The sequence below is a fragment of the Vidua macroura genome, chromosome 10 (assembly GCF_024509145.1).
Source record: "Vidua macroura isolate BioBank_ID:100142 chromosome 10, ASM2450914v1, whole genome shotgun sequence".
In the NCBI taxonomy this organism is placed as follows: Eukaryota; Metazoa; Chordata; class Aves; order Passeriformes; family Viduidae; genus Vidua; species Vidua macroura.
Genome location: NC_071580.1, coordinates 24558737 through 24568789, shown reverse-complemented (window position 1 = coordinate 24568789; position 10053 = coordinate 24558737). Strand labels below are relative to the sequence as shown.

The 10053-nt window shown below is 48.3% G+C and overlaps 1 protein-coding gene and 1 long non-coding RNA gene across 2 annotated transcripts; both read left to right on the top strand.

The window, feature by feature from the left end:
• The first annotated feature begins 3491 nt into the window (after positions 1–3491).
• LOC128812212 (G-protein coupled receptor 35-like) lies at positions 3492–5134 on the top strand. Its single transcript, XM_053986468.1, has one exon. It carries the CDS (start codon positions 3525–3527, stop codon positions 4458–4460), a length of 936 nt encoding a protein of 311 aa, XP_053842443.1. The 5' UTR covers positions 3492–3524; the 3' UTR covers positions 4461–5134.
• A 1938-nt stretch (positions 5135–7072) lies between these two features.
• LOC128812192 (uncharacterized) lies at positions 7073–9617 on the top strand. Its single transcript, XR_008438645.1, has 3 exons — positions 7073–7237; positions 7326–7407; positions 7681–9617. It is a non-coding gene; the product is annotated as an uncharacterized LOC128812192 (long non-coding RNA).
• Positions 9618–10053: the final 436 nt, after the last annotated feature.

Below are 10053 nucleotides of genomic sequence, written 5' to 3'. Positions count from 1 at the left end.
CTCCCATCCTGCCTGAGGCTCTGCATTCTGACATTCCAGGAGCTGCAGCCAGCAGGACACAGGAATGCTGGGGAGATGGAGATTTTCTCTGGCAGGGAAAGGAGGCAGGACCCCGTCGATCTGTCTGTCAGCTGGCCATACCAGTGGTTCCTTATCTTACAGGAATATTTTGCCCCACTGGCTACTTTCATTAAGAAAATCACTTTTCCAGGCACAATGTGGTGGATGCTGGTGTCAGTGCAAGGTCCTTTGGGGCTCGCTGCAGGCACCAGTGCAGCCTGTACAGGCACCAGTGCAGCCTGTACAGGCACCAGTGCTCTGCAGTGCTGCCGGGCCCGGGAATACCCTGCCCGAGAGCTGCCAGCAGGGAAGTGAGAACGCAGCACAAGTGTCACCTCCACTGCGCCACACGGGGACAGCACTCACAGGACTGAGACAGAGGAACTGCAGAGGCAGGGGAAATACCAACAGTGGTCCTTGGCAGGGCTGATAAAACCTGTGACTGCGTGGAAGGAGGGGACTGTGAGCAGCTGCAGACGAGGGTGGCTGATGGAGATACGAGGTGGAGAGAAGGATGGGGATCCTGATGCTGTGGTGACCAGGAATCAGGCACAGACCCAAAAGCCTCAGCAGGAGCCATGTAAGTTCTCTGCAGACAGCACTCTATCCTAGCTTTGCCTACTGGTAGCTTTGACACATGCTGGTGAATCTGCTGCTCACAGCCAGGTGCTTTGTGCCTTGTGACATGGCTTCTCCCTCTCTTGAGACCTCACTTGGCTAATGAGACCCTCATCTGGCAACCACAGCACCAAGCTGTGGATGGGAAGCATCACACTGAAGAGGTTCTATGAGCTGAGCCCCTCCAGGCATGACTTTGACGGCTCATGGTTTATACCACTAGTGATTGCCTGGACACAGACAAGAGGAGGCTGTGAACAACACTTGAGGATGATGCAAAGTTTTCTATACAGTGATGAAACTAGCACAGCCCAGAATCTGGATGATTTTGAAGACTAAAGTACCAACAAGGACCATGACATAAGAATGTTGTTGGTTGAGGATTGATGAGCTGGGCACACTAATACGTCAGTATTGTAAGCATCCACCAAGGAGCAGCCCCAAGAAAGGCAAAAGCAGTCCCTGGAAATTTAGACGTTTGTAATATATTGTGGCTGTACACTAGCATGGAATTACTTTCAAAGGGTGTGAATGTGATGTCTGCGATGTGCAGACAATGCAGAAATACTCCGGAAGCTGCCCTAAGGTGACCTGGAAAGTGGAAAGGGGAAATACATTTGCCCAAGACAGCAATTCAAGGTGCTAATATCAGGACCTTTAAGCTCATTGATCAACTTGTCTGAGCATTTCTGGTAAATAGGCTGTCGTGGGGAGCCCAAGAGCAGCCCCTGGAACACAGGCACCTGCAAACACTGAGCAGTCACAAAGCCAGCAGGTCACAGGGTCACGGTGCCACGTTTTCTCAGAATTGCTAGCTGAGAAGAGCTATGGAAGACACGAGAACTACTATGATTCAGAGTGAAATGCTTTATGATAATCACAAAACTGCCTGCAAACCACTGCCCTCACCTCTCCAGCAGCTGCAGGACTGTTAGGGCTGTTCTGTCCCACAGCTCAGGCAGTGTGACAACAGAAGCCATTCCTGCTCCAATCCCAGGGGTGGCACTCTGGAAGGCAGAGAGAAGACCTCAGGACCTTCCAGGGCAATGGGTCCCCTCCAAGCACAGTCTGTAGGGCGAGGAGGGTCAACAGGCATTGCCCAGTGAGACATCAGGCAACGGAAGGTAAAGGAAAAACCCAAAGAGATTCCACCTCCAGAGGAACTGCTGCAGGGATGCAGGGCAGACAAGCCTTTCACCTCCCTGCAGGACTATTGCAGGCTCCTCAGTCAGCAGGAGGTGGTACAAGCCACACCAATGGTGATGACAGAGGAAGCTCTGCCCTTTGTTCAGGAGGAGTGCGGGTGCTTTCTCGGCCAGCGTTGCTGCTCTCACAGCCACCAGAAATTGTGATCAGAGGACACCTCACTGGTCATGTGCAAGGAGCACTGCTCGTCGTGCCTGCACAGCACTCCACAGCTGGGCTGGAGGAACTCACTCTCTGCAAGGACAGCAAGAGAACAGGTAATTTCTCCTGGCTATTTACTGACACAGTTATTTGCATTCTGCAAGGCATCGCCTTTCCCCGGCCATGGTGGAACACCAGAATAGGGATGAAGAAAGAAAGGGCTGGAGCCAATATATTTTCAAATGTTCATTTTGATGCTGACCACATCTGACACGTTTTGGGATGCTTAAGGGCTGTCTCAGCCTTTGCTAGATCTTTTCTAGGTCTCTCTGTTATGATCTTTCCTTCTGTCTTATGGGCTCATAACGCATTTCTCATGTCCAGAAGACAGAGCTGCTGCAGATATCTGCTGTACCACATTCCCTCACCTCTTCAGAGGTCTCCTGGCATGATTCCTCTGCTGCATGATTTTCAAAGCTAACCAAGACCCACAGATGCACATAAATGCTGCAGCACTGCCTTATGGTTTGCTCGCAGGGGATGCTTTTGAGACCCATGAACCTTCCCCCATGGAGCCACGTTCCCCTTGCAGGGAAAACCCAAAGACATGTCAGACATCCCGGGTCTCTTCTGTTCATGAACAGTTGCACCTGGAACATGCTTCTGCATTAACTCCTCCAAAGCTGGAGGGCAAACAGCAATATTGCCCTTAGATCCAAGGTGATCAAACCACCCGCTAGACCAAACATTGCTCACCTCTTCCACATCACATTCCTGCCATGGCATAGGTGAGTTTCTTTTGTCTTGGAATTGTGGCAGATTGCTATAACACTTCTGAGATAAAGAGCGGCTTTGACAATCCTTGAAAGGCAGCGAGCAGACCCAGTACTCAGATTCTCAGTGCAGCCCTCTGAGTACAGAATTTGATGGCAGCTGAAACCAGTGAGAGATACAGTAATAAGAGATACACTAATAATTGCTCATATCACTAATGAGAAGTGATGCAGAAACTTCTCAGGACTGAGGGAAAGGACAACTGTCCTTCTGCTGCACATCTGTGACATTTTAAGCTGTGAGGTCACTGGCTGGCTTCCAATGAGCCCTGCTATAAGGGAAGGGATGAGAGTTGGGTTTAGGGATCCCCTTCCCACTATCAAATGTTTGCAATGGCTCACATAACTCCTTGCTGCAGGATATCTGCTGCTGCCTGATCCAAGTCTGAGCCAAAATAAGGGCCTAAGCCCTTTTCCCTGCCACTCTCCAGGAGCCATCTTCCCTGCGCAAGACCCAGGGAGAATCTAAGTGTTTCTGTCCTTCACAACTGATCAGGCTTGTGTCCCTGTCCCTCTTCTTCCCACTAGGTACCCTACATCAGGTTTTCATGGCTGGCAAAGCCCTGAACTCTCTCAATTAGAATTAACCACTGATTCAGTCCAGAACCTCCCTTGTAAAAGGCTTAATTTCCTTTTGCAGGAACTGTACGTTTTGATACTCCCAAAATGAACCACAGCAGCTGCAATATCACAGCCTATGAAATATTTTCACTTTTCCAGCTGTGCGTTTACATCCCAGTTTTGGTTTTGGGCATTGTGCTGAACGTGTTGGCGCTGTGGGTGTTCTGTTGCAAACTTGGCAAATGGACAGAAACCAGAGTATACATGGTCAACTTGGCTGTGGCTGACTGCTTGCTGCTCTTCACCTTGCCATTCAAAACTCTGTCCCAGTTCCAGCACCTGAAGGTGGATGGGTGGTGCCTGGTTCTGGAAGGTGGCTATTTCACAAACCGCTTTATGAGCATTGGTATCATCACCCTCATCGCTGCTGATCGGTACCTTGCAATCAAGTACCCTTTGAGATCCAAGGCACTGAGGTCGCCGCTGAAGGCAGCTTTTGTCTCTGGATTCCTTTGGATAGTCATCGTCTGTGAGACTTCCCTCATTAAAAGCTTTGAGGACCGAAGAGAGGATGATTTTTGCTTTGAAAAATCTTCTGTGACACCCTCGGTGATCACATTGTGTGCCATTATTACAGGGTTTTTCATACCGCTGCTCATCTTGAGTTACTGCTCCATAGAAATCATTGCAGAGCTCAGGAGAAAGAAGAATGACGACTGCTGCAATGAAATGCTGACCAGGAAAGCAGTCTACATTGTGTCTGCAAACATGGCTGTGTTCATCATCTGCTTTTTACCTCTTTACCTCGGGCATCTCCTCCGCTTCGTCCTGGACTCCATCAGCTCCGACTGCTCAGCAATACAGGGCATCAACAACTTTGTTCACTTCGCCTCCATCCTCGCCAACACAAACTGCTGCCTGGATGCCATTTGTTACTACTTTGTCAACAAGGAATTTAAGGAAGCGTCTTCCAAGCTAGCAAAGTCCAAATCTGAGGCCAGTGAAGAAGCTGAAATTCAGCTCCCACATGTAACACATTAACAGAAACCACATACAGCACGCATTTTATATTAGTTCTGTTCAACTGGGACTCACTAGCAGGGTTTCACTTGCTTTTTGTAGGAGTGGGATGGAGGGACATTCTACTGAAGGGAAACATTCAGATACATGATTCAGCTCTGAATCAGACAACCACAGCAGTCCAGGTCCTCATCTAATGATCTAGATTGCCACTGACGATTCTCTGCCTTAATGCAAATTTGCATAAAGTGATAGATTTCCCCTGCCAAAAATCCCCTGTCTTTCATTTTCCCACCATACCCAAAAGAAGCACAGGCACTAGTAAAGATTTGGGTTTTGTCTCTCATCCCCACCTTGGATCGGTGTTTGTGCAGCTGTGACAAAGAAATAGGCTATTCCAAATATCAATGAATTTTTAAAAAATCAGAGTGAAACCATGCAGAAGAAGAAAGGATGGTGTTTCTATAAGTCACAATTTTACTGGTTTTTATTTGCTAATAATGCACAATCCCATAACAGGCATATTTAGCTTGCTTTAAAGAACTTTACAGCAGTGTAACAACTACAAAATGGTCATCATTACAAGCCAAGGTCAGAAGAAATTGCAATTGCTTGTACTGGGGAAAAACTTTACATCAAAAATGTTTGAGTCAAATGGCATTAAAATTAAATAAGAGTTGGTGCAGGGCAGTGGAACAAGGACACTGTACTAGGATTCTGTTCAACCTTATAATGTAAAGGATTGTCTAAAGCTGTTCCAAAGAAATCAACCTAAATAAAGTTGTGTCTCTAGCATGGAATTCAGTTTCTTAATGAGGTAAATGGGAGATGGGGTGGTAGAGGACCTGCTGTGCTGCCTGTCCAGGAGGAACAGCTCCCTGTTGTCCAAGCCAGGAGCAGTGGGTGTGAGCTCCATCTGGGACTAGGATTTTCTAATTACCCTGTGGTAATTTTACCACAAATACCTAAAAAGTAGATGAAACCACTCAGCAGCTTCAGACCACACACCCTGAGCTGGTCTGTATCATGCACACACCTCCACTCACAACTCCACTCACACCTCCCAGCCCCAGGCTGGGCTGCTGGATTTGTTTTGGTTTAGGGCAAATTTGGGACGAAACTTCCAAGGGGGTTTTTCTAGAAAGCAGATTTAAGTGGCCCTTTTCCCAATTAGTTCGGGGAAAGATTTCTTTGGAGAAAAGAAGAAAAAACCCTGTTTATTTAACAAGCAAAGTATTCACAAGTATATAAAAAAAGAACAATATTAAACAATAAAATTTCTCGTTGTTTTGAAGAGATGGCAAATTCAGAAAGTTTTTTTGGTGGGGTGTAGCTTGGCTCATTCAGTCTCTTATCAGTCAGTCCCTTCTGTGCTGGAAATGCAGCATCCCAGCCCCAGTGGGCCACAGGTGTGAGCCCCGCGTGTTCTTCTGGGTTTGCAGTCCAAAGCAGGGCCAATGAGTTCCAAGAAAAGGAAAAGTCACAGTCTGGGGAATTTCTCTGCTTCAGTTAGCTAAAAAAAACCTAACTAAAAAGCAAAGGACAGTTCTTTCTTGCTGTCTGTGCTGCAGACAGCAGTCCGTGAGAAGAAATTCAGGGCAGCAAGTGCAGTTTCTGCAAACAAACGGTGCACTTTTTTTATTCCCCTTCGCTTTTGGAACCAGTCTGAAAGGTGCAGAACTTAATATCCAGCCTAAAGAGAACAGATGACTGGGGATACAAGCATCATGAAGTCACCCTAGGACAGCTGTTGTCCACCTGCACGTGCTGGGCCCAACCCTGCTGCCACAAAAACATCCTTACAGTTCCCACACCCAGCCCTGCCTTTGTGTCTCCTCCTTGTCAAGGCAATGCCAAAAGGAGGAACCCCCTGCTGCAGACAGTGGCTGAGCAGAGCCCTCCATCCACCTGGGCAGTGGCTGTTCAGTGCACAAGACAGCAGCAAAACCCTGCCAGCTTCCCAGGGGATGCAGGCTTCTCAGCATGCTTCCAGAGATTCAGGTAGAAATGGGGATATCTGATATGTTATCACCAAAATCTGAAAGCAGAGTCTTTCCTTTGCTCACTACACAATGGGGAGTGAAAGGAGGAGAGGCTCTGGCTGCAAAGACCTCCTAAGGAGGTTGGTTCATCTCCTCTTCTCTACACTTGTATTTTCTTTGAACACATCAAAGCGGCAAAGGGTGCTGTGCATGCAGATATTGATTGTCTGCTGCTGGCTCAGCCCAAGGGTCACACCCTGCTTCCCCAGCCCTGCTGCTGCTGGTGGCTCTCCTGCATCACTGAATAACATCTGCACCTCTGTGATCTGATGGACTGTTCCCCAGTAGAGCTCAACAGATCTTTAACATTCTCCCCCCAGTACAGGATTTGTGGGGTGATAGCACGGTGATTTGAGAGATCACCTGATTGCCAGTGTGTTTTTTCTATACCTCTGGCCTCACCAGCATGGATGTGAGCTCCTCAGAGGTAAAAGCTCTGCACAAACCAAACTGCTGTTTAAGATGGGCAAGAAAAAACCACTTCTACTCCACCAACCGCTGACAAAAAGGGTGGGGGAGATGCAAAGCAGCCTGTAAACAAAGCACTTCCCAGCACGCTCTGCTCACCCACCTAACTTCCAGTAACGCCTCTTCCTCTGGCAGCCCAGAGACACACACCATGAGTGCCTGCCTGAGGCAGCCAAGCTTCCTCCCCACAGAAACCTCACAGCAGAGCCTCTGAAATTTCTGTTCTTCACCATTCAGACAGGGCAGTCAGGGATTCAGGAGTGCTGGGGCTGAAATATGTGGCACAAGGTACAAGAGGCCTCCTCAAGTTCCCCAGCTAGAAAACTGGTTTTTACTGTTCTGTTTATTAACTGTCTTTTGCTCTTCCCATCTGGAGCTTTCAGGCTGATTTAGTAGAAAGAGTGTCTTCAAAATTCATGACCCACCTGGCCAAGCTCTCCCACTCATACAGAGAAGAGGTAAGAGAAGAATTAAGCAGTGAGGAGGCAGCAGTGATATACAGGTATTTCTGGTGGGCTCAGCAACCTCTGGGAAACAAGGGGGATCCGAGCACTTGCCAACAAGATACTGATTCTTCCACCACTGCCTGGAAGGCAGACCATAACTATCCAGGCAGTGCAGGCCTTGCCTGGCTTGCTTTTATCTTGCTGCAAAAACCTCTCACCACATCCGCCAGCTTTCGAGTATGTGCAATTTAACCTTTGCAGCATAGAATACACTCTACCTTTCAGATTTCCCAGATTTCTCTGGAGCCAAGGCTGGACAACACCAACACTGTGCTTGCCAGGTGAAGAGGGCACAGGTGTGAGAAGGGCTGGAACCTCCACCTCTCAGACTCCCAACTTGCATGACTTCACCCTGCCCTCGTCAGGCCACGCCACCCCCCAGTAGCTGCAGGACACAGGCAGCACAAACGTCTTGCACTGGCAGCTCCTACATTATAATAATTCTATGATTTTATGAATTGATGATCAAGCTGGATGCAGCCAGTGTGATACCTGTCAAAACACCAAATGGATATGTTACACAACCAGGTAGAAGCAGAGCAGCTGCAGCACTGGAGGTGGCTGCACAGGGAGGACACACACACAGAGTGCAGGTACACATCCCAGGCTCCCTCTGACTTTCATGTTGATGCTCACAAAGATCTGGTAACATCTCACACCAAATTTCTTGCTTGGGGCTTTCCATTTGCTTTTGTTGTCACATTTTAACAACGAACTCTCTGTTAGCCAGGGCGGCTGAGTGAAAAATGAGAGTTCAGCTGAATGTCAGGTGTGGGGGGAAAGTGTGAAAGCTGCTACCAAAAAGCCATGACATACTTCAAAAACATTTTTATCTAAGACAGAAAAAGAGGGCACTGCTGGGGAAGTGAAAATGGGAGTGACTCATTATCGTTAGCTTGAAGTAGAAGCAATCTCTCAGTTTCTGAATGAAGCTCAGAGCCATCACTCCAAGGGGTGAGCTGTCCCGTGTGGGCAGTGCCTGCCCCAGCCAGGAACAGTGTCATGCACTCCTCATTCCTCGACATGCTGAAAGGCTGCAGCATCTGCAACCCTGTCCATCAGAAACCCTGGCACAGTCTGCCAGCAGCTTTGCTTTGCTAACTTCAAAATCCCACTTCTGCCTGCTAACATTTTCCTACCAAGGCGAGCACTCTCTAATTCTACCTTTCTGGCCCTTGACTTTCCAGCCAGGCTCCCTGCTTTGGTTCAGTAAAAATCTGGCACAGATATTTCAGGCCTGACTTCCATCAGCCTCCAAATTGCAAGAGCAATTCTGTAAGTCTTTAGCCCTGTGGGTTTCACAGCACACAGTTAAAACCCTTGCTCTGTGTGGCTGTATAAAAACAGGCTCCAGAAGCACCACATTTCCCCCAAAAGTCACCTTGCACTGCCAGGGACGAAAGGACCAGCTGTTCTCAGTGCCACAGCAGAGGCTCTGCACCATGTCCCCAGCACACCATCCTGCACACCCCACATCGCTCACACAGCTCCTCTGCATTGCTGCACCTATTTCATGACTTCCCTGCATTTATACGTCTGCCTGTCACAAAGGTTATTTATTACCTGTTTTTCCTGAGAAGAGCCCTCAGTGGCAGAAGGAAAGGAGCTGCCTGATCTGATCTGGTTCTGTGGCAGAGAGGCAGCAATGGGCATTTTCTCAGCAGGCAGTGCGGGCAGAAAGCCAGGAGTGATCCTGGGGCAGGAAGGAAGAGATTCTTGTTTAACCTGTAATTTAACAGTCACATCTTTTACTGCTGCTCACTTCCTTTCCTTGCTGGTTATTCTGCTGAATGGAAGATACTGCTGGTACCCCAATACCTTTCTACTCCCCCACTGACAACTGAGCAATCCTGGAGATTTAAGTCCTTTATTTTACCATTCCGAGGCTGCTTCCTGCCATGTTCTGGGCACTGCCCATGCCAGGCTGTAGTGCCCTGGGGGCTGCTCCCTGTCCCCTCTGCCAGGCCCAGGGGCCAGAGCAGGCTCTGTGCCTGGGAGAAGCACACCCACCAGTGCATCTTTGCTCTCTGCCACTGCAGTTACAGGGTTCCATCTCAAATCATGGTTATATTCACAGGGCTTTCGTGATTTTAGAGGGGGAGTGGGTTTGGCTTTGGTTTTGTTTTGAAAGAAACAGAACTTTGAAACATGTGAAAGGTGAAATAAACTGTGCAATAATAAAAGATAAGTGCCTTTAATAACATGACTGGAATTTTTTCTTTTGCGACTTGGCTAGACTCAAATGGTGAATTTTGCCCCTTTGGGAAGAGCAGATAATATTTTCAGTATGCAGAGAGCAGCAAGGGATGATCTCACCTCCTGACTCCTGGGGGGATGGATGGTCTGCAGCACTCCCAGCTCAAACACAACAAAACTGCTCCAGATACACACATTTGGGGTTTGGTGAGCATTTTCTTTTGTTTTTTAAGATCCTTCTGTTCTCACCACTCACATCAGGGACCCCAGATCTATTTCAGTCACAGCAGGGAGTTTTCAGTAGAGGCAGAGCTTTTACCAACTCCCTTGCTAGGCAAAGCCCAGTGTAGGAAATGGAAGCCCTGCAATGAGCTCCCCTGTTTTCAGATGCTCAGCTCCTGC

Coding starts and splice junctions, on each gene's coding strand:
- LOC128812212 (XM_053986468.1), top strand. CDS start 3,525: ATGAACCACAGCAGCTGCAATATCACAGCCTATGAAATATTTTCACTT.